This window comes from Propithecus coquereli, unplaced genomic scaffold (assembly GCF_000956105.1).
Source record: "Propithecus coquereli isolate 6110/MARCELLA unplaced genomic scaffold, Pcoq_1.0 Scaffold5, whole genome shotgun sequence".
In the NCBI taxonomy this organism is placed as follows: Eukaryota; Metazoa; Chordata; class Mammalia; order Primates; family Indriidae; genus Propithecus; species Propithecus coquereli.
The window spans coordinates 16,078,534-16,102,745 of NW_012150840.1; the positions used below are offsets into that span (position 1 = coordinate 16,078,534).

Below are 24,212 nucleotides of genomic sequence, written 5' to 3' on the forward strand. Positions count from 1 at the left end.
AGAGGAATCACTATCTATGGCAACCATAGACTTATGAAATGTATTTCTTAAATAATAAGACTTGAAAGTTGAAATTACTCCTTGATCCATGGGCTATAGAATAGATGTTATGTTAGCAGGCATGTAAACAACATTAATATCCTTGTACATCTCCATCAAAGCTCTTGGGTGACCAGGTGCATCATCAATGAGCATTAATATTTTTAAAGGAATCTTTTTTTCTCAGCAGTAGGTCTCAACAGTGGGCTTAAAATATTCAGTATACCATGCTGTAAACAGATGTTGTGTCATCCAGGCTTTGTTGTTCCATTTATAGAGCATAGGCAGAGTTGATTTAGCCACAATTAAGAACCCTTCATTTTTAAGGTTGTAGGATTTGGGAGATTGTAAATGAGCATTGGCTTCAACTTAAAGTCACCAGCTGCATGAGACCCTAACCAGTCTGTCTGTCTTTTGAAGCTTTGAAGCCAGGTATTGACTCCTCTTCTCAAGCTATGAAAGTCCTCAATGGCATCTTCTTCCGATATAAGGCTGTCTTGTCTACACTGAAAATTTGTTGTTTAGTATATTCACCTTCATCGATTATCCTAGCTAGATCTTCTGGATAACTTGTTGCAGCTTCCATAACAGCATTTGCGACTTCACTTTGTACTTTTATGTTCTGGAGATGGCTTCTTTCCCTAAACCTCATAAACAAACCTTGCTAGCTTCTAACTTTTGTTCTGCAGCTTCCTCATTTCTCTCAGATTTCACAGACTTGAAAAGAGTTAGAGACTTGCTCAGGATTAGGCTTTGGCTTAAGGGAATGTTGGGACTGGTTTGATCTTCTATCTGGACCACTCAAACTTTCTCCCTATCAGCAACAAGGCTGTTTTGCTTTCTTATCATTTATTAATATATGTTCATTGGAACATATATTAATTTTAATTAACTTTTAATTTCCTTCAAGAACTTTTCCTTTTCATTCATAAGTTGGCTAACTGTCTGATGCAAGAAGCCTAGCTTTTAGCCTATCTGGGCTTTTGACATGTCTTTCTCACCAAGGTTAAATCATTTCTAGGTTTTTGATTTAAAGTGAGAGACATGTGACTCTTCCTTTCACTCGAATACTTAGAAGCCATTGTAGGGTTATTAATTGGCCTAATTTCAATATTGTTGTGTCTCTGGGAATAGGGAGGCCTGAGAAGAGAGAGAGAGACAGGGGAAAGGCCAGTTGGTGGAACAGTCAGAACACACACAACATTTATAGATTAAGTTCACTATCTTATATGGGCACAATTCATGGTACCTCCAAAACAATTACAATGGTCACATCAAAAATCAGTGATCACAGATTACCCTGACAGATATAATAATAATGAAAAATTTGCAAAATTGTGAAAATTACCAAAATGTGAGACAGAGACACAAAATGAGCACATGCTGTTGGAAAATGGTGCCAATAGACTTGTTCCTTGCAGGGTTGCCGCAAACCTTCAATTCATAAAAAACACAATATCTGTGAAGCACAATCAATGAAGTGCAATAAAACAAGGCATGCCTGTAGATGGGAATTGAAAAGAGACAAATATTTTAAGAGATAATAGCCAAAAGTTTTCCAAATTCAATGAAAACTATAAACCCACAGATTCAAAGAGCTCAATGATTCCCAAGGATAAGAAACATGATGAAAATGACACGAAGACATCATAATCAAATTGCTTAAAGCTGGTGATAAAGGGGAAATCTTAACAGGAGCAAGAGCATAAAGACACGTTACATAGAGAGGAAAACAGTTAAGTAGGACAACAGACTTACTGTTTGTAATAATGGGAGCCAGAAGTCAGTGGAGTGACATCTTAAAAATACAGTCATGAGTTGCTTAATGATGAGGATACATTCTGAGAAATTTGGCATTAGGTGATTTTGTTATTGTGTGATAATCACAGAGTGTACTTACACAAAACTATTACAGTATAGGCTACTACATACCTAGGCTATATGGGACAGCTTTTTGCTCCTAGGCTACAAACCTGTACGGCATGTTACCATACTGAATGCTGCAGGCAATTGTAACACAACAGTAAGTATTTGCATATCTAACTGTGTCTAAATGATAAATAGAAAAGGAACAATAAAAATACAGTATTATAATCTTATGGGACCACTATTGTCTATGCAGTCCTTTGTGGACTAAAACATCATTATGTGATGGACACATGCTGTTACTGAAAGAAAAACATTGTCAACCTAGAATTCTATACCCAGCAAAGACGTCTTTCAAAAATGAAGACAGGTTGGGGTGGTGGCTCACGCCTATAATCCTAACACTCTGGGAAGCTGAGGTGAGAGGATCATTTGAGGTCAGGGGTTTGAGACCAGCCTGAGAAAGAGCGAAACCCTGTTTCTACAAAAAATAGAAAAATTAGCTGGCATGATGGCACATGCCTGTAGTCCCAGGTACTCAGGAGGCTGAGGCAGAAGGATCACTTGAACCCAGGAATTTGAAGTTGTAGTGAGCTATGATGATGCCACTACACTCTAGCCAGGGTGACAGAGTGAGACTTTGTTTAAAAAAAAAAAAAAGTGAAGACAATATAAGGACTTTTTCAGGGAAACCAAAGCTGAAAGAATCATCACAAACACACAGGAACTACAAGAAATGTTAAAGAAAATATTTCAGACAGGAGGAAAATTATACCACATGGAGATCTGGAGCTACACAACAGAATGAAAAATACCAAAAGTGGATTTGTGAAACTATACAAAATCTTTTTCTTTTTTTAAAAAAAAATGTCTTTAAGTAATAATAGACTGTTTAAAAGCAGTAAAAATGTATTATAGGATTTCTGTCATATATAAAAGTAAAATGTATACTAACTGATGGGACTTAGGACATGCAACCCCAAAATATAGCACCTTTGTCATAGAGCAAAGAGCAGAAGCAGGCCATAGAAACTAGAAATTATTCCTCTCACCTTTTCTTCTCTGAAATGAGCCATAAAACCCAGCTGATCTTTCCTTGAAAATAGGTCATAAGGCTAGGCATGGTGGCTCACATCTGTAATCCAAGCACTTTGGGAGGTTGAGATAGGAGAATTGCTTGAGGCCAAGAGTTTGAGACTAGCCTGGGCAACATAGCAAGACCCAACCTCTAATAAAGAAAAAAAAAAAGAAAGAAAAATTAGTTGGGTGCTATGGCATGCATCTGTAGTCCCACCTACTTGGAAGGCTGAGGTGGGAGGATCTTTTGAGCCCAGTTTGAGGCTACAGTGAGCTATGGTCACAGCACCGCGCTCCAGCTTGGACAACAGAGCAAGTCCCTGTCTCAAAAAAAAAAAAAAAGGAATGAAAATAGGGTGTAAGACCCTCAACAAAAAATCCTTGCTAAGTTCCCCCCAGTTTATTACCATTGGGTCATACACTTTAGTCTTCCAATCAAGCTTCTGCATTACTGTCCATAAAAACACAGATATCCCTGTGTCCTGGAATCTTCATTTATGAATGCTCCTGTGTTATGTAAAACTTATTTTAAATAAATTTGTATGCTTTTCTCTAATTAATCTGTCTTTTATTATAGGTTCCTTAACAGTGAACTTTGCAATGCGTGGGAAATCCTTTCTCCCCTGTACAACAATAGTACAAAGGTAGGGAGAGAGGAAATGGTAGTATACTGTGGTAAGCTTTTATACTAGGCATGAAGAGGTATGTTATTACTCAAAAGCAGACTAAGTTAAAAATGTATATTATAAACCCTAAAGCAACCACTAAAAATATAAAATAGAGATATACCTAGTAAACTAATAAAGGAGACAAATAAAATCATAAAAATGATTAATCCATAAGAGGGGAAAAAAGAGATGAAAAGGAACAAAGAACACATGGGACAAATAGAAAATAAATAGCATGATGGTAGATTTAAACTGAACTATTATGGACTGAGTTGTATCCCTTTAAAATTAATATATTGGAGTCCTAATATCCAGTATCTCAGAATGTGACTGTATTTGGACATAGAGTCTTTAAAGAGGTCATTAAGTTAAAGTGAAGTCATTAGGATGGGCCCTAATCCAACATGACTGGTCACAGGAAATGTAGACATAGATACCCACAGAGGGAAGATTACGTGAAGACACAAGCCAAGAAGAGAGGCCTCAGAAGAAACCAAACTTGCTAACACCTTGATCTCAGACTTCTAGCCTCCAGAATGATGGGAAAATAAATTTCTGCTCTTTAAACCACCCAGTCTGGGGTACATTGTATGGTAACTTGAGCAAAGTAATATACTCGCCATATTCATATTGAATGTAAATATTTTAAACAACTGTGGTCCCCACCACCACTGCCACCAGCCCAGCCAGACCATAGGTGATTTGTCCCTCTTTTCCTTTTTTTGAGACAGAGTCTTGTTTTGTCACTGGGGCCAGAATGCCCTGTTGTCAGCCTAGCTCATAGCAACCTCAAACTCCTGGGCTCAAGCAATCCTCCTGCCTCAGCCTCCCAAGTGGCTGGGACTATAGAGGAGCGCCACCATGCCCAGCTATTTTTTTTTTATTTTTAATATAGACAGGGTCTCGCTCTTGCTCAGGCTGGTCTCGAACTCCTGAGCTCAGGAGATCCTCCCGCCTCCGCCTCCCAGAGTGCTAGGATTACAGGCGTGAGCCACCGCGCCCTGCCGAGACAAGCGCTTATAATTTCATGATCCAGCTTTTAGTAAACAAGTATTTATTTAATTTTTAATCAACAATAGCTATTGAACACCTACCATGTGCAAAGCACTGTGCTAGACATTGATGAGGATAGAATGAATAGGACAAGGTCTTCAGGGCAAGGGAGCAGGCTTCGTTTTTGTTCACACATTTATATGTATTGTGTGTGTATATATATATACACATATATATAAAACATATACAAGTATACAGACACATAAAACAGTATTATATATGTGCAACTGTGTATATTATATATACACAGTTACATATATGTGCATGCATGTGTGTGTGTATACTTGTAGGTGCTTGGTAAATGTTTTGTTGAAAGTGATTTAGCTGGGGAGACAAACTCTCCCAGAATTGGCTCTAATTCAGGCTGAATGAAGAAAGAGCTGCAATAAAGATACTGGAAAGTGCTGAGAGAGCGCCAAAGGAGTGGGCAAGCAAGGGGAAGTCTTTTTTGAATCCTTACTGAGGTCACATTGACATTAAGCCTTTAAATCACCCCGAATCCCAGGGGTGTACAAGAACCAGCAAGTGGTATGGTGTGCTCAAGCATGATGCAGGACGTAGTGGAAGATGGATGAAGTGACAGGATCCAAATTGTGTTTAGGAACCTCACTCTGGTGCCCATGTAGAGAATGACTTTTTTGGGTGGAGAGACTGCAAGTGAAAAGACCAGTAAGGCAGCTGCTACCTCATCAGAAGAGTGGTTGCCTGTGCAGATGAGGCCAATGGCAGAGTGAAAACAAACTCTGAGAGAGGATGGATGCAAGACTACTGCAGGAGTGCAATCCATGAGACTTAGCATTTAACTAGATAAGGGGGTATAAGGAAGAAGCAGGAACTAAAAATGGTTTTGAAGCTTCTTATCTGGGTGACTGCGTGGTGGTGGCGACATTTCCCAATCAGGGAACAGTAAAAGGGCAGAATTTGATAGAACGATGGAAGAAATTAAGCTTTATTTTGACATCTTAAATTGGAGATGCCGGTCGAGTAGACAAGTGGAGATATCTAGCAGAAAGCTGAAAATCTAAGCTGGATTTCAAGAAATTTGGGAGCTTTTAGTGCTGATGCAGGTAACTGACACCATGAAAACAGATATGATTTGTGGGAGAGAATTTTCACTTAAGTAGAAAAGAGGGATGATGGCTGTGGACACCTGTTGAATATTTCCGTATTTCTGTCCTGTGGGAATCACAAATTCAGCATGCCCAAAACGGAATTAATCACTTCCCACCAAACCTGTTTCTCTTCTTAACTTCTCTAGCTGCGAGGATGGCACTGACTGTTCTCTTAGTCACCTTGGCTCAAAACCTCAGCCATCTTTGTCTCCTCCCTTGACTCTTTATAAAATAAATTTCACCTATAGAAAATTCTGAAACTGCACAAAAACAACGGGTAGGAGATATAGTCATTTATAAAGGAACTATTTTGGATGTCATGTAGTCTATCATTTTGATCACATTCCTATGCAAGTATTGATTTAGTTTCCTTTATACATGAATCATACTCTACATTTTTAGAGTAACCTTTTTATTGATGTATAACAGTCATGCAGAAATATACACAATCATAAATCGATGACTTTTCATGTCATTAAATATTCTTTCACAACATCAGTTTAAAAAGGTTGCAAGGTATTCCATCCATAGATGTACCATAATTTAGTTAACTAAGCCTGTAGGATTTCCAGCTTTTTCCCTAGTCTCATCTCTCTCTCAGAAATGCTGCAGAGATGCATTTACCTGTATTTAACATTTTCGTGCCCTTTTCCAATTTTTCCTTAAAATAAAATTCTTAGGGGCAGAATTTCTAGGTCAAAAGGTATGTTCATTTTAAATAAACTTTTAATTTTAAAATAGTTTTAGGTTTAGAGAAAAATTACAAACATACTATAGTTTCTGTATAGTCCACACCCAATGTCTTCTTTTGTTCACATCTTATGCTAGTATAGCACACTTGTCACAATTAATCAACCAATATTGATACATCATTATTAACTAAAGTTCATACTTTATCCAGATTTCTTTAGTTTTTATCTAATGTCCTTTTTCTCTTCCAGTATCCCACCATGTTACATCTAGTTGTCATGTCTCCTTAGGCTCCTCTCTGCTGTGACAGTTTCTTAGACCTTCCTAGTCTTTGATGACCTTAATTTTGAGGAATATTGGCACATATTCTGTAGAACGCCCCTCAATTGGGGTTTGATTTTTTTCTTACAGTTGGACCGGGGTTACGTATTTGGAAGGAAAGTACCATAAAATATCATTCACATCATATATCAAGTCCACATACCACCGACACGATTTATCACTGTTGATGTTAACCTTGATCACTGGCTGAAGCAGTGTTTGCCAGGTTTCTGCACTATGAAGTTACTCATTTTTCTCCCCTTTTAATACTGTCCTCTTTGGAAGGAAGTCATTGCGCACAGCCTACACTTGGGAGTTATGCTCCAGGGTGGAGATTTTACATAAATTATTTGGGATTCTTTTGTGGGAGATTTATTTCTTCTTCATTTATTAATTTATTCAATCACTTATTTATATTAATATGGGCTCACAAATATTTCTTTTATATTCTGAATTATATTCCAATACTACTTTACTTGTCTTATTGCTCAAGACGTGTATTTTTAATGTTCTGAGTAACTCAATTTAAAACTGCCCCTCCCAAAGGATGTACCAACTCTTGTGGTTACGAGATGTCATTAAGATCCATTTCTCCTCAACTTCACACACCCTTTATAAAAGTAGGCCAGAAAGCAAGGGTGAAGCTGACGCCCCTCCCCAGGGCCCAATTTCTTGATGCCAACAAGGGAGGTGAAGCCGGCGTGCGAGGTCTTTTCCCCCAGGATCGCCTCAGAAGGGCTCCTCAGCCGGCCCGCCTCTATTCGCCCGGCTTCCTAGCCTCCTTCCCCATTGCCAGGCTTCTCCGGGGCCCCACCCACGGCGGGCGGAAGTGGGAGCGGCCGCGGGGCGGAAGCGCCGGGGCGGGGCGGGCCCTCTTGCGCAGTCAGCCCCGCCTACTCCACCGCCCCACCTCTCCGGCCCAGACCGGAAATGAGGTCGGAGAGGGAAACCCTGGCGGGGAGCCTCGACCCAAAAAGCGGCGGCCGTCGGAGGTGGCTGCGGCAGCTGGTGAGGGGGAGGAGTGGGTTGAGAGGGTTGGGATCCAGGGGGCCTGTGTTAGAGGAGACTGGGGCTCCGGGCCGCGGATGAGCGGCTAAGGGTGTCTTGGGGCCGCGGCAGCCGACGGGAGCGGCGAGGGTGGTCGGGCCTTGCTTTTCAGGGCCCGTGCCCCCATCCCGGGGGATGAGGGCCGGGCAGTCTCTGGGGCGACAGCCCCTTCCTCTCTCTTCTTTCTGCCTCTCTTTGGCTGGAGACAGTGTGAGGGCTTGGTGTCCTGAGCCATGATCATTTTAGCCGTGGGGGACGGGCTGGGGAGTGGTGGAGAGTCCTTTGAAACACGGTTTTTCTCACGTATGTGGCCATGTTGCGACTGCTGATCACCGAGGGAGCTCAGTCGCCAGGACTTGCTTTTTGGCAGTTTCTGCCCTAGAAAGGCTGACCCCCTGCCCCTGGCGAGCCCAGAGGAGAAGCTGCCTCCTGCTTCCACCACCTCCTTACTCCGTCCCCTCCTCAACCCTGAGCTTGCCTCTCGCTGCCCACCAGCTTCCTGTGCGTGACTCAGACAGCCTTACCCCTACCCGGGTGCGTGCCTGGACCCCGAGTCCTTTAGGAGTGTGCACCCGAAACTGGGGTTCTTCTATCACCTACTGTTTGAATTGCAGCCTTTGAGACAGGAAAGGATTCTGCACAGGCGTTCGATTACAAGTTGTTTGGTAACTTCATTCCACTTTAAAGTTTGTGCTGTTCTGCCTGAGTTTTTCAAGCAGTAGTTATTTATTAAGGAAGTAGATTGAGTTGTGCTCTTCCCACTTTATGTGTTTTGGTCTTAGGGACAGTTGTCTTTTAGACCTCAGTCATGGTGTTTTAAATCACTTTTTACTGCTTAAAGGGAACTTGTGTGCCTTTTGACACTTTGAGAAGTTTTGTTTAGGTGGCAGTTTTGGAAGTAGGTGTCACCATTGCTTCCACAGATGTGGCAGATAAGCCAGAAGAATTTTGCTGTCTTTGAGTTCATTGGCATAGGCACAGCATGAAAATAGGTTTTAGAAAGCCCTCTGCAAAATGAAAACTGCATGAGCGGCAATGTGGTCTGAGAGTGGCGCCACATAGAGTTTTAAACTCTAATTATGGTCTTGAAATACTTAGGGTTTAACAAGGGCAAGAGAAAAAGTGCTAATTTAATTAGGTGTTGTACAAATTATATTAGACACTTCCCTTTAAAAGAGAATTTTGAAAATTACTCCTACTACTCTCATCCCTTGGAAGATTGGCCTCTGAAGTGACCCTGAAGTGTGATGGTTTGAAAAACATGAGTAGAAAAATAGGAAATTTTGGAAAGCAGTTTGCTGGAAATCTTAGAGACTCTACCCCATCTCTGTCATTTCTGCTGCTGTTATATCCTATTTTTCTGTGATTTATGGCACTAAAGCACAGAATTAGCATGATCACATTACTTACTGAAGGATGGGAGAGGAGCTTAAAGGTTGTTAATTATTCAAAAATATATGATATACTCTATAAAGTTCTATACCTGGTAGCTTCCAGTTGGTAGTTAGTACCAGAATGGGTGCAAACTTAGTCTCTTTTTTTCATTCTGAGTGCAAACCTGGGTCACTATAAATTCCTAAATGGCTAAGCTTGTAAGCAGTCTTCCTTAAAGTGTGTCACTAAGTTGTTCTGTTCTCTGTTACAGGCGTTGTCAGCAGTGCCCCCAGACCAAAGAACAGTTTTTCATCCATTCTCAATACCTCGATGAGACTGGATCCTACCCTGTGTTTCCCCAACTCTGCTGTGATTTTGAAGTTATGGTTTTTTTGCTCCTGTCCGATGAGACATTCTCTAATCTTTTTGAATCTCATCATTAGGGTGATTTAGTGACAAGCTAATTGGGGAAAAGAGAGAAGGATCTAGTCCCCTGAGTTTGCTTATTTTTGCTAATATCCCAGTTGTCATCTACTGAGTGTTTGAGTTTTTGTGCTTAAGACCATGTTGACTCTAGGCATTTAACGAGGGCCGAACACCTATTTTTAGTGGCTTAAGGAAGCATAGATGGTAGAAACAGAGTCTAAGTGTAGTCAGATGAAAGGCGACTTTATTTTCTGTAGACAGGCAAGACTCTTTGAGTACCATGATCTATTCGATAAAATTATTCTAAAACCACAGATCCTATTCAGGCTTTCTTTTTCTTTTCTTTTTTTTTTTTTTTCAAACTTCCTTTTGGCAGATGTGGCCTCATGGATGAGCTGGTACATGACTTAGCCTCAGCCTTGGAGCAGACATCTGAGCAGAATAAGCTTGGTGAGCTGTGGGAGGAGATGGCCCTGAGCCCTCGGCAACAGAGGCGGCAGCTTCGGAAACGCCGAGGCCGGAAGCGTCGTTCTGACTTCACTCACCTGGCAGAGCATACCTGCTGCTACAGTGAGGCCTCTGAATCAAGTCTGGATGAGGCCACTAAGGACTGTCGAGAAGTGGCTCTGGTCACCAATTTTAGTGACTCGGATGACACAATGGTAGCCAAACGGCACCCAGCTCTCAATGCTATTGTTAAGAGTAAGCAACATTCTTGGCATGAATCTGACTCCTTTACTGAAAATGCACCTTGTCGGCCACTTAGGCGCCGGAGGAAGGTGAAGCGAGTGACATCAGAGGTGGCTGCCAGCCTTCAGCAGAAGCTGAAGGTATCAGATTGGAGCTATGAGAGAGGCTGCAGGTTCAAGTCTGCTAAGAAGCAGCGTCTGTCCCGCTGGAAGGAGAATACTCCCTGGACCTCATCAGGCCATGGTTTGTGTGAATCAGCAGAAAATAGGACTTTCCTAGGCAAAACGGGAAGGAAAGAAAGGATGGAGTGTGAAGCAGATGAACAAAAACAGGGCTCTGATGAAAACATGTCAGAATGGTGAGATCTCCCTTACTAAGTCAAAGATTTTCCTGGTTATTTTACCCAAAGTGCAAACCCAGTCTTGATAAGTTCTACTTTCTTTCATCAGCCACTCTAATATTGACTTTGTAGCTTTTCTTTCATCAGTCATTAGTTTATCTCTAGCTCTTTAAAATACTGTCATGAATCTGTTCCCTCTGTCAAGAAGGCTAGATGTAATAGAAACACATTTGTTTCTAAAACCAAGAGTCTGATTTTGAAAAACTGTTTGCTGCTGTTTGTGCCATATAGTTCATACAAAGATACTATTCTTTAGAACGAGGGTCTTAGCAGAGGCTGGTGTATATATATGTGGAATTTGTAAATGTTACTGGTAAGCTGTCTCCATTAAGAATCATGGCTTTAGATATTTTTTGGCTGTAATTCTGTTCTCTGCTACTTGCAGTTTGACTATATCGAGTTTATTTTTTATGGCTGACATTCAAGTTGTCCAAACACATGTTGGGCTTTGAAACTAACATACTGAGTCCCATTAGTCTTAGACCAAATGTGATTGACCAAGAAAATTTATCTTTAATGAGTGCATGTTTAAAATGTCAATGTAGTTTTGGTAACTTTTTATTTTTTACCTCTTAGATAGTCCTAGGAACATTGATACCCCCCAGCTTGATACTTTAATGTTATTAATATTAATCTATTACATATGTTTTTTCATGAGGATGCTGTTGGTGTTTTGGATGGGATAATTCTTTGTGGTGCATTGCAGGATGTTTAGCATCTCTGCACTGTTCCCACCCCCTTTTCATTGTATCAACCCAAATGCCTCCAGGGGTGCTTTCTAGGTGGGTTGAGTACTCTCTGTTGAGAATCGTTGTATTCTATTATTGCTAATATTAGTTAACATTTATTAAGTAAGCACTGTGTGCCAAGCCAAGCACTGTACTGCAAAGGCTTAACACATACTCACATTTAATGTTCACAGTTCCACTGTAGGTACCACTGTTTGTGTTTTATAGAAGAGGAAACTGAGGTTATGAGAGTTTCGATAATTTGCCTAAGGTCACCCAGTGCCAACATTGGGAATCAAAGCTGATTCCAAAGCTCATTCTTATCCATCATGTTTTGCTGCCTTTTGAGTTTGCCTTTTCCATGACCCTTTTGTGTCTCAGCTTAACTTTCACAACTGAAGAACATGTGACCTTTTTGAAGTTTGTCTTAAAAACAAAGACATAAATCTTAAGAACTCTGAAGTGAGGCTGTGTCAGTGACAGGAAAAGCTGTTTAGGTCTGTATGCCTGTACCTTTCATGGATGGTTTTTAATCCAGCTTTTAAGCTTTTTCTTACTAATTTTATATTTGCCAGTGTGCCCAACAAGGTAGGCTCCTAATTTGGCTTTCCTGATTTTCCTTTAATGGCTAATTCCTTCTAAGGCCTATTTACCCAATTTATGTGTTTATTTTGGATTATAAAGATATTTTTTCCCCATCATACTATTTTTAATCAAACAAGAAATGTTTAGTCAACTTGTGGGCTTTCACACTATTAAAGCCCTCTATTGAGGCATTCACGTTTGTTTTAATATTGAGCATAAATACCAAATAGAAATCTTCTTACTTTTGAGAATGGTGATTTTAAAAATAGCTTTTTGGAATGATAGCTTGTGTTTGTTTTTTCCCCAGAATTTCTTGTTAAACTATGACACAATTGTGTGTGTGGGAAATTGTTAACTCTGCTCTAAGATAACAGCATGAGTGTGGCCCCAAATACAGCCTGTCATCTGACAGTGAGGTGCTTCAGTCTTTCCTGGTCCTTCTTACCCCAGACACATCTATTGCATGTGTGGTCAGGTTGCGATAATATAAATTCTAGTTATCTGAGAGTCTGGATAAGTTGAAGTAGACAGGAATTCTTATGAAATGCTTACTTTTTTCAAATTGAGGAGACCTCATTCCTCCATTTGGGCTATCGCCCTGGCACGTCCTTTCACAGTTCTTTCAATAATGTGGATGCCCAAAGGCCCTGCAGTTTAAAGGAATAATGGGTGGAGTAGTAGCACACATGGAATGAGAAAAATTCTTCCTTAAAATCTTCTAATTATTTAGGAGTCCAAAATTCCCCTTGACTTGTCTCGATACATCTGTAGTTACAAACAGAAGTGCTTTGTACTTTTTCCCCCAAATCCATTTTATGCAGAAAGAGGGTGATTCTTACTTATTCTTTGACTGCATATTGTGTTCAGCCTCTCCTCAACAATAAAGTGGAACAAAAATCTTTTAATTTTCAAGCTGCCCTCGATTATTAAGCATACCTTATAAATAGGGTTAGCATTAGAGTATAAGTATGTAGTAGTTTATGATTTGGCTATTTTGCTGTGTTGGTGAGTTGATTCTGTCAATATTTTCCTACTTTTTTTTCTGCATTTGAAGAAATACTTTCAAGAGTCCTCCTGGTTATTCTTTCATAAACTTGCTTGGATGTGCCACTGTTTATTCATATACAGATCAAAGTGTAGAATTTACTTTTTATCAGTGGTGTTGAGGGTTGGCAGAGTAATGATCCACCATGCACAACTTTTAAGATGAAGTTGATCATTAAGCTTAGCTTAGCCTAGTCAATGGATAGAGTTTTTAAAAAAATATGCGTTAGATGTTTAAGATTTGAAAATGTATGTCTCAATCAGCATTATTTTTAGTTTCCTTAAGTTCACTTTTGCTAACTAAATGTGGAGTAATTTTAAGCTTCACCAGTATTTGCTTGCTTTTCTCATTCTGATCTTTCTTCAATGCTGTACCAACCAATCCCTTATGAGGTCTGAGGAACTGAAAGTGGTTACGATATAATAGGTTTTTTATGCCTGCATAAAGATCAAACTATTATTCTAATATTTTTCTGTGTATATGTGTTTGTGAATATTCTAATATAGAACAACTCTTGTAAAATTACTTTCTACTGGTCTTTATTCAGATTGTCTATAGCATTGGCATGGTCTTAGCTCATTGCAACCTCAAACTCCTGGGCTCAAGTGATCCTCCTACCTCAGTCTCCCAAGCGGCTGGGACTATAGGCACGTGCCACCACACCCAGCTAATTTATAGCAGCTCTTAATAGCTATTAGCTCTTATGTGATCATAGCTTAATTTTGCTTTGTCTTCACTAACATATCATTTGTTTGTTCCTCTTGAATATCGTTTAGCTTTTTTTCTTTTGTAAGTGAATTGGTTGATGATGGCCTGAAGTCACATTCAGGAGCCTTCCTAAGGTGATGTATTAGAGGCCGATCTCACAGGAAAGAAAATATTCTGTTCTCTTGGAAGGCAAGTGACAGAGATAGAGTGCTAAACCTCCCCCCTCCTTCTCTAGCCCAAGCTGACCTTCTGCGGCCCCTTGGTACCTCTTGTTTTCTTATTTTTATAGAAAATCAATATCCCTTCTGACACAAACAATAGCTCAGAAACAAGAATAAATGGGAGAAAGCTGAGATCTCTGTCCATCACCTCTCACTTTAACTCCCCCAAACTCTTTAATTATGAGCGTGCTTTGCTCCAGGTGTGTGTGACAGTGAAATTGCTAAATGAGCACCATTTTAACCAAAGATTGGGTGATCAATAACACTCTATAGCAGTAGCTTGTCGGATCAATAGCATTCATTATTTCATGGTTAAGGTAAGTAGCCTCCTTTGCAAGTGGAGGTCATTAATCAGGGGTTACTGAAGCTGTGGAAAGGAATATATTTGGGAGAGTGGGAATGTTCTGTTTTCTATTTTGTAAATAAGAATGCTGACCAAGATTATACTTACTGTTGTTGCAGTTGGTAGTATTGCATTTGAGAGTATTGAATAGCTAGCATACTATGCTTATATAGATTTATTTAAAGTTCTACTAGTATATCCTTTGGAACACTAAAAAGCACAGCTTGGAAGTAGATATGATATTGTTGTATTTGAAGTTCTGTGTCTTGAAAGAAATGTTAGGATTATTCTGTGTAGCTCCAAAGAAGGAACTAGGACTCAGGGATAGAAAGTACAGAGCATTTAATGTTGCCTCAGTATGAAATACAACATTTTAAAAGTTAGAACTCTGTGAAAATGAAGTGAATTGTTTCACCAGGTAGTGAGTTCTAGATCACTGGAGGCATTCAAGCTTGAGCTTCATGAGCACTTACTGAGTTACTGTGGAGTTGAGAAGGTTGGGCTGAAAGACTTCCAGGGTCCCTTGCAACACTGAGATTCTCTGATTCTTTTCAGTCACAACCTGCCTCCCACCTCTGTAACTTATTTTAAAAGACGTCTGACAAGCAGCCTCCACTGCCCACTGAAATAGTTATCCAAACATAAAACATTGCAGACTCACATCACCAGAAACTTACATTTGGCCTAGTGCCAAGATTTCTTGATAGTATAAAGCCGATGGAACTGCATTGAGAAGTGCGACTGCAGGCCCATATTAACAGTGCTAAGCCTGCCCAGAAGGTAGATGGCAAGACCCTGCATCCTTTCTCTGTAGTCAGTTCTTGGTTCAGAAGTGCATGATCTGTTTCAGTCAGAAAATTGAACAGCTGCAGTTTGAGGCAGAGTGTTGTTTCATCCTTTGCTTCTCAATCAGTATCTTTCAGTTTCTATTTGGAGGCTGTAACTCCCAGAATATACTTGGATAGGGCAGCTGAGTATTTTCTCTGTGTGTATTTGTGTTTGGAGTAGGAGGCAGTCACAGGGTATTGAATCCTGGAAAGTATAGTCTCTAAGAATAAAGATTTCTGTCAACATGGGCAGAAAAGAAAAAAGCCCTCTTTGTAGTATTTTATCCACCTCCATTTACTGCAGACTCTTCGAATGGGGCCAGAATCAGGCAGCGAGGCTTAGAAGAAGACCCTGTCTTAGACCAGCATAGCTGTGTGAGTTAAAAGCCTACCAGTTACACTGGGAATTAGGCTAGCGGCTCTGCAGCATAGCCTCTTGGCCAATTATAGATCTGGGAAGAGCATGTTACCCAGGTCCACGGGAATAGAGAATGGGACCAGGGTAATCTGTGCACCCTTTCTGTTGGCAAATACCAAAAAGAAGCCTTTGAACAAATTCTGCAGAATAAGGAAAGTTCAGAGGAAGAACAAATCTTTGAAGATGATTGCCAGTGGGAGCCAGAACATTTTAGAAAATCTTCATCAGGATACAAGAATACTTTTGAAATAGGAGCAATGTAAGTCAAAAGAGAAAGATGGCTATTTGAAAACCCAATAGTTTGGGAGGAAGAATTGTAGGGAAATTTAAAATGTATTTGGAATATTAAAATGAAGGACCATTTACTCTGCAGAAAACTGAGTTGATGATGTGGAAAACTTTGGAAGGCCTCCCGAAATGCAGAGGGAAAAGAGAAAATCAGGTCTGGAGGAGAGAGGATAGAGGCCCAGTCTGTGTGTAAATATTTTCAAGGAAGAAACCAAAGCACTGGAAAAGAATAATTTAAAAGATACAGTTGAAGAGAAAAAAATATTCCTGAGTTGAAAAAATTAATTCTAAAGATTAAAGGGAAAAGATTAAACAAAAAGAGACCTACCTAGATGTATCCTGGTAATGTTTTTTGCATTCCGCATTGATGATGGAGCAGGTATAAAGAAAAATCTTAAAAGGGATGAAAATAAGACTGACATTCATCCCTACAGTATTAAAGATGAGGGGCTACATTCTCCTATGGAGTTTTGAGGGGAGAAAGGTTGCTGTCCCTCCTTACCCTGAATTTTATATGTAGTAAATATATATTTCATATGGAAAGGTGGCAGAAAGACATTCTCAGATATGCAAGTCTTAGAATATATGCTCTTTAAAAATTTACTTTGAAAAGACATTTTATCTACCTGAAGATGAATCGCTATTAACGCTAAGAACACATAAGTCTTAAAAGAATGGGTGGACTTCTATAAGGCACAGCCCTCAGCTCAATGGCAGAGTCCTGAGGAAAGTCATCCCTTTGCAAAGTAAACTTGATTGTATTAGTCACGTTAATGAACCTGTCAAACTGGAGAGATTGCTCTGCCTTCTTTCATGGCACCATCTGAATGAAACTGGAAAACAAACTCTTTCATTATATATTCTCATTACTTATAGGAATAATTTCAGAATCGATATATTTCTCTGAATAGCCTCTCCCTCAGTCATGTTTTCTACTAGATTCAGAAGTCTGATTACATATGGTTATAAATGTACCACCTCTACCCAGGAAAAAGGTGGAAAAGAAACAGAGCTGAGATGTCTTTGGGCAGTGGATCCAGGAGTGACTTTTTTCCTGTTTTTTTGAATTCTAAAACAATTTTTAATTTTTATTATAATAAATAAATGCATTATTAATGAAAAAACTAAAATAAAAAACGCTTAGTTTTTAGAATGATGACATAAGCCGTAAACTTTATCCTGTTTGTTTATTTAAAATACATATTAATTAGATGCGAAAGATACCTCTTACTAAGTTACTTGGTTAATAAGATTTTAAATGGGGGAGAAACAAACCCAGCTGGTAACTTATTAATACCAAATTTTGATTATAGGTGATAAACTAATTCTATACCTCCTTATTATAATTGAAACAGTTATAAACTACTCTTTCAATTCTAAATTTACAGTCTTCTGTGGTTAGGAGTATGAAAGAATTAGCAAACCGTCAGGTCAGAAGGCAAGCTGTGCTTTTTTCCTCCCAATTGTGGGATTTCAGAGAGATTTGTCTTGTTAAAACTAGAAGCTACCATTTAGGACTAGGAAGAAGGGAATTATTTTCACAAAAGAGTTAATAAAGATTCTGTATTATCTATTGCTGAACTAAAAAATTGTCCTAAAACTTAGTAGCTGTGAACAACAAACATTTATTGTCTTACAGTTCCCTAAGATCAGGAGTCTGAGAGTGACTTAGTTGGGTGGTTCTGGGTCAGTCTTCCCATGAGGTTATCGTCAAACCGTTGGCAGGGGCTGCAGTTCTCTCAAGGCTCCTTGGGGGCTGAAGAATCTACTTCCAAACTCACTCATCTGGCTGTGGGCAGATCTCATTTCTTCATAAAGCTGTCCAGCTGAGTTGTAGTTCCTTCTCGTGTGGGCCCCTCCACAGGGCTGTCAGCATCCTCAAGACATGGTAATTGGCTTCCCCTTGAGCGAGTGATCTGAGAGAGGTGGAGAGAGAGAGAAAGAGAGCCCAAGATGGAAGCTACAGTCTTTTATAACCTAATCTCAGAAGTGACTTCCCATTACTTCTGCAGTATGCAATTGGTTACGCAGACCCTGGTATAGTGAGAAGGGCTATACCAGGTGTGAAATAAAGGGAGGCTGGGTCACTGCGAGTCATCTTGGAGTCTGGTTCCCACAGATGGGTACTGACCTGAAATTTTTTCCTAACTTCATATGTTGCTAAAGTCACAAATAGTATTCTCAGACTATGATATTTCCCAGAGCTTACTAGGAGAATATCTTTACTTTGATTTCAAAGGGAGGGCATTCAGAAACCATAAGGGCAAGTGAGGTGTGAGTTCCTGGTAATAAATTTTGGTGGTTTTTTTTGGTTTGTTTTGGTTTTTAAGACAGGCTCTTGCTCTGTTGCCCTGGCTAGAGTGCAGTGGTGTCATAGCTCACAGCAACCTCAAACTCCTGGGCTCGAACGACCCTCCTGCCTCAGCCTCCCAAGCAGCTGGGACTACATGCGCACACCATGGCGCCCAGCTAATTTTTCTAGTTTTTGTATAGGTGGGGTCTTGCTGTTGCTCAAGCTGGTCTTGAACTCCTGGCTTCAAACGATCCTCCCGCCTTGGCCTCCCAAAGTGCTAGGATTACAGGCATGAGCCACCACGCCCAGCCAAATTTTGGTGTGTCTTATGTAAGTATGCTGAAAATGGATGTTTGTTTTTTAAGTTAAGATACATCATTAAGGGGGAAAGCTTCTTTTCAAATTGAGTTTATGAAAAAAAAAAAACAAATTGAGTTTATGAACACTTTTCTTAGGGTTCAGCATGTATAATGTATTATTAGCTGATAAGGGGTAGTAGTCAAAGCACAGCTAGAGTTTCAGCTGTGTCTGAAAGTTTTAAGTAGCAAAAAGCAAAGGAATACTCCTTCCATAGTTAAATTAATCTGTTTGCGTTTTCAGGAGAACGAAAATGAGAAGTCCTGAAATTCAAAGGTGTCTTATGAATGGAGAGACATGGAATTGACTTGTAGTAAATGAGATGAATCTATCTGCACCATCCATGTTTTAGTGGCCATTCAGTGAGTACATGGGCTTTAGACGTAACACGGCACTGGCTCTGATGCTTACTTGCTGTGTGATGTTGCCCAAGTTGCTTAACCTCTCTAATCCCCATTCTGTCATCTTTGACAACCTCATGTCAACATGAGGTTGATGTATTTACCTTGTCAAGTTTTGGGGTAGAAGAAATGTAATAATGAACATAAAGTGCTTAGTACATTATTTAGCCTATAGTAGAACTCAATAAATGACATTATTAGCATAATTAATAGTAGTCTTTTATATTAATTTTCCTAATAAACTCAGTTTAAGTACCAAAGCCCTTCCTGAGACACTTGTAGATCTTGGCTGAGAGCAGTATCTCCCTCTCTTTTGGAAGAAACCTAGTGCAAGAAAAATACTAGATTTCATAGGCCACATTTTGTTTTTCCATTTAAAGTGAAAATAGGTTTGCATCCTATAGAATTTAGATTGCTGTTTTAATGAGAAGAATGATGTCAGTGAGGAAATTACTACTCTTAACCTCTAAAATAATATTTAGATACATACGAGAATCGGCACCCTGGAAGTAGCTTTCTAATCTTCCATCCTTTGCATTTGTATGTTGATTTAGAGTTCACAAAGTGGGTTCACGTGCCTCATACTATCACATCCTCAGATCAATCCCCAGAGCAATCCATCTACATTTTACGTGTTGAGATATAGGACTAGAGAGGTGAAGTGACATGCCACAAAGGCCATATAAGAGCAAGCAACAGAGGTGAGTCTAAAATGAGTTCATTCCATGTACGTAACATTTACTGAACATCTGTTATGTGCCAGGCACTATGCTAGGCATTGGGGGCATTGAGATGAGCGAGATATTTCCTTTCCCTGCCTGGATCACTCTCTTCCATGGTTGCAGGATTTTCTTTCTCGCTGGGTTAGGCAGGGAAGGGTGAACTGTACAACTCTTGAATAGTGTCAGTTTTGCCAGTTTGCCTGAAGGTGCCACTACCTTCTGATGCTTACTGGATCTGGAGGCTTTAGACTGTTTGAGGCCTTGGTCCAGCCCTAGCAAGGAAGTGGTATTATTCCTTCTTTGGGATGTCAACCTCTGCTCTCAAGGGTTGGCTCTATCCAGCTAACGTACACAGGCTCCCCTCCTCCTCTGTAGTGGTTTCCTTAAACAGGATACCCTGCCTCTTCCAGCCCTCCACTTTGTTCATCACTCTAGATCAGGGTTCTCCACTTAGGCACAACTGGCATTGCTTGGGCCATAAGATTCTCTGGTGTGGAGCTGTCCTGTGCACTGTAGGATGTTTAGCAACATTGCTCGCCTCTACTCACTAAATGCCCGTAGTTCACCGACTCCCCCTCCCACCCTTCAAGTCCTGACTACCAAAAATGTTGATAGATATTGCCAAAGGACCCCAGGGGGAGAATGGTACAAAACTGCCTCCAGTCGAGAACCACAGTTCTGGATGTTTCTGGTACTAAGATTGAGTTTTTACTTCATTGACTTTGCTTTTACCACTAAATATGAGTTTCCAAATTTAGAGAATTTAATAAAACCAAAACATTGATCTCTTCTATGGAATAAAAATACTATAGTTTTAAAACAAATTTTTTGCTAATTTAGAAATGATACCCTTTAATTGCTCCATAAAAGGGCAGACAGTTCATTTTTAGAACTTAGAAGAACATTTGAGATGAAACATTTTCAAGTCAGTACTGAAGTGTATAATGTTCAGCTAATGGTACTTGTCCTGGAATTGTTTCAGTGGACAAGTTATCGATAGTGTTTTATTAGGCTTGATTCCTATGACAATATACTTACCTGAAAGTGGATGCCATTTCCAATCATCTGGTCTACTGAGAGCCTTTGATTACATAGACACCCTGGTAGGAAGGTTAGATGGATAGATGTGTGATAAAACAAAGAAAGCAAAATGTTACTTGCAAAATCTAAGTGATGGGTGTGGGTGCTAACTGTAACTTCTTTCAGCTTTTTTGTGTGTTTGAAAGTATAATAAATATTAGGAAAAGTCTTTGAAACCACTGGTTAAGTTGACTTTCTTTACACTTCTGTTGTTTCAGTTGAATGTGGCTGAGTTACTTTTCTAATAATGTTATAATAATTAGGTAATACAATTAGTGGTCCAAAATCCAGCCTTTAATTTTGTTTATGTCTTATTTAAAGTGGTAGTTTTGCTGCTAAATAAAGTGTGGGGCCTTTTTTTAGCAAAAGGCAAGGTAGAGAAGTGTGATGTATTGTTACTATTTTTACTCTCCTGTGAATGTTTTCAAGATGTTTTCTGGCTTCTAAAATGGGGTGATTTCCTCAGTGTCATAAGGTTAAATTCTAGGCTTGCACCGCCCCTTATTAATTGCAGAAAGTTCTTCATTGAAAAATGTTCTTCTCCCTACCTCTTCACACACTTTTCCTAAAGTCTAGACTAATAGTTCCTTATAAAATGCTTGCATTTAAGTTGTGATTGACATGTTTGTTAGTTTTAGTGCTAGTTATAGCACAGTGTCTAGTATATGATTAATACTTAATAAATGCTCACTAAATGAATGAATGAAGGTTTAGGAGAAATAGAGGGAAGAAATGCTTCTGCTTCATTTTTCTGTTAGAGACTTTTTATTCTCCCAATTTGGGATTGGATTTTTTTTGAATGATGTATAAGTTATTTGTAAGGTTAATATATTTCTACTCTTCCAAAATATTTTAGAAATATCCTAGTAAGATTTTTGTATGTAAACTATTTATAGTTAGAATCTCATAAATCATATGAGAACAGGGAGTATAGAACAACTCCTGAGGCAAAGACAGGAGGCATTGATGTTTCTAGGAGTTGCTGCCATTTTAGGAGATTTCGGCACCTCTGTCTTTCTGGGCTTTGTCTTGTTACTTTTGTCTGAAGACTGATAAAGGCTGGGTTTCTGTCTTCCTGACTAAGCTTCAGAGGAGCGCAAGTGGAGAGGACACTATAGAAGTAGGATCATAATTTTTTCTTACAAAGATGAGGAGCAAAGCTTTCCCCCCCATTGCCTAGTAAAAAGGCTCATAGCGAAAAAGTTATAAACAAATCTGAAGGTTTTAGAATAGAAAAAAATATGTAGGAGCCTGATATCTTTTAATTTTCAGACTTGTTTGGCTCTACAAAGGTGCTAAACAGAAATTGTCTTTATTGAAAGATAGAAGTCTATTTTTAACAGAATATTAAATTGAATTAGCCAAATTAGCATTTTATAGTTGATTAAATCATTATTAAAATCCTACTTATCTGATTTTTTAATTTTACATGATCTCTGAGCCAGAAGTGAGTGAGGGCTGTGGGACTAGAAGTTTGGCCTGTAACTTGGAAGGGGAAATAACTTGCTTCTACTTTATAGCTAGCACTACATTTTTGCAAGCTGTATTGTAGTAGTTATGTGCAACCATGCTGTGATGCTCCCAGTTTTCACATCCTCAGAAAACGTTGCTAACAATTTTTTACATATGATTACATTTTCATAATGCAAGTTGTTCTGAGAGCATGAATAGAATACACAAATGCTATCAGATACATTCCTTTCCAGGTATGGGTGGAATGATGACACTTTTATGTAATAAGTATTCGCTAGACGTAATTTTTTTTTTATGAAGAAAACATATATCTCCCTTTATCATAGTCTTAAAATCCTGGTGATATTTCTATGACATCATTACCATTACTCCCATTAATTATATATGGGAAACTCTTTTAGACAAGTTTCATCCAAGCCTTTTCAAGAACATTGATTCTCCTGAAATGCTATTGGCAAGAGTAGAAAATGTACAGTACCAGGATGCCAACATGTTTCTTGATCCAGTGCATATTTTTTCAGCTTGCTCCTTTTATTTAGAATTTGAGGAGAGAATGATACAACAAAGGATCAAGGAAGCACTGTATCTTATAGCGCTTACAGGTGGCTGGAAAAGAATTGATATCCTTTGTGATAAAGCAAATGTTTTATATTTTAATTGGAAATATTCAAAGAGAGGGAATCATAGACATTGCAGAGTAGACCTTGTAATACCCGTAGAGTAGGAATCAACAAACTTTCTCTGTAAAGAGCCAAGTAGTAGACATTTAGGGCTTTGTATGCTATACGTTCTCTATTGGAACTACTCAACTTTGCAGTGGTAGTGCAGAAGGAGCCATAGAAGATAGGTAAATGAATTATTGTGGCAGTGTTCCAATGAAATGTTTCTGAAATTTAAATGTCATATTTCCATGTGTCACATAATATTTGCCTTTTTATCTGTTTCCCCAATGATTTGAAACTGTGAAAGCTATTTCTAGTTCCTGGGTCGTACAAAAATAGGCGATGGGCCATTGCTTGCTGACCCCTAAATTTCAGTAGTGATTCTGTTAATCAATAAAGCATATAACATGACGGTGGAATAGAATCTGTTCCATGGCCTACTGTGCTTTGTAGCTCCCTCTCATATCAAGAAAAGTTTAAAAATATAAAATTTGCTTTATCCTTGAGGCTAGATGAGAAGAATAAAGTAGTAATATGAGAGACTGTGTAGCAGGCCTCAGTGGGGTCAGACCACTAATGTTCTTCAGAAATCGCTAAAAATAGAAAAACAACACTGTTAAGTTTAGCAGGCACAGTTCCTTAAACTCAGGAAGAATGAAGTACTCAGTGAGGATGTTTTCTGGATTTAACTGCAGAGCTCTTCCAAGATTCTAAATCTATCAGAATCCAGCAGTATAGTTTTGTGAGACATTTCTTACAATGATCCCTGAGAAAGTTTTCACTTACAAGTACATAAAAAATAGAATGAAAGAACCTATAAAGAAATAGGTTATATTTTATTGGCTCTTTCTGAAACAGATCTCTTGCATCTGTTATTCAGAGACAAGCTTAAGTGAGGAAGACATTGCTACTTAATTTAACCAACATTTTTAGGATTTAGTGTTGGCAACATATTTGGAAATGTTGCAAGATACAAAATATTTTCAGAGTTTTGATCCAGGAATGTAGATTGGGATTTTGCCAAGCATATTTCTTCAGTAGCGTGGTGAAAATGCTTCTTTCTTGCTTTAGTTTGTTTCATCTTCTAGAGCAGGTGAAAAAAGAAATCGACTACCTCAGAAGGAAATACTCCTAATCAAGGAAATAGCTAATATTATAAAGGATCGAGAAGTTTTTCTTAAGCCAGGTAAATCAAATTTGGAAGAAAAGCAGCATCAGAAGAAGCAGAATCAATTGTGAGCAATAGCTCAGAAAATGAAGCTGATTGGACAGAATTCCATGGGACAAAATTTTATTTC

General features: G+C 39.1%; 1 protein-coding gene across 1 annotated transcript in view; it reads left to right on the plus strand.

The window, feature by feature from the left end:
- Window positions 1-7,727: 7,727 nt before the first annotated feature.
- Window positions 7,728-24,212, plus strand: part of GPATCH2L (G patch domain containing 2-like) — a 49,098-nt gene continuing 32,613 nt past the window's right edge. Inside the window, exons 1-2 of the mRNA XM_012656307.1 lie at window positions 7,728-7,834; window positions 10,050-10,721. Of these exons, the coding sequence (XP_012511761.1) occupies window positions 10,060-10,721 (662 nt within the window). The 5' untranslated portion in view covers window positions 7,728-7,834; window positions 10,050-10,059. The remainder of the gene's footprint in view (window positions 7,835-10,049; window positions 10,722-24,212) is intronic.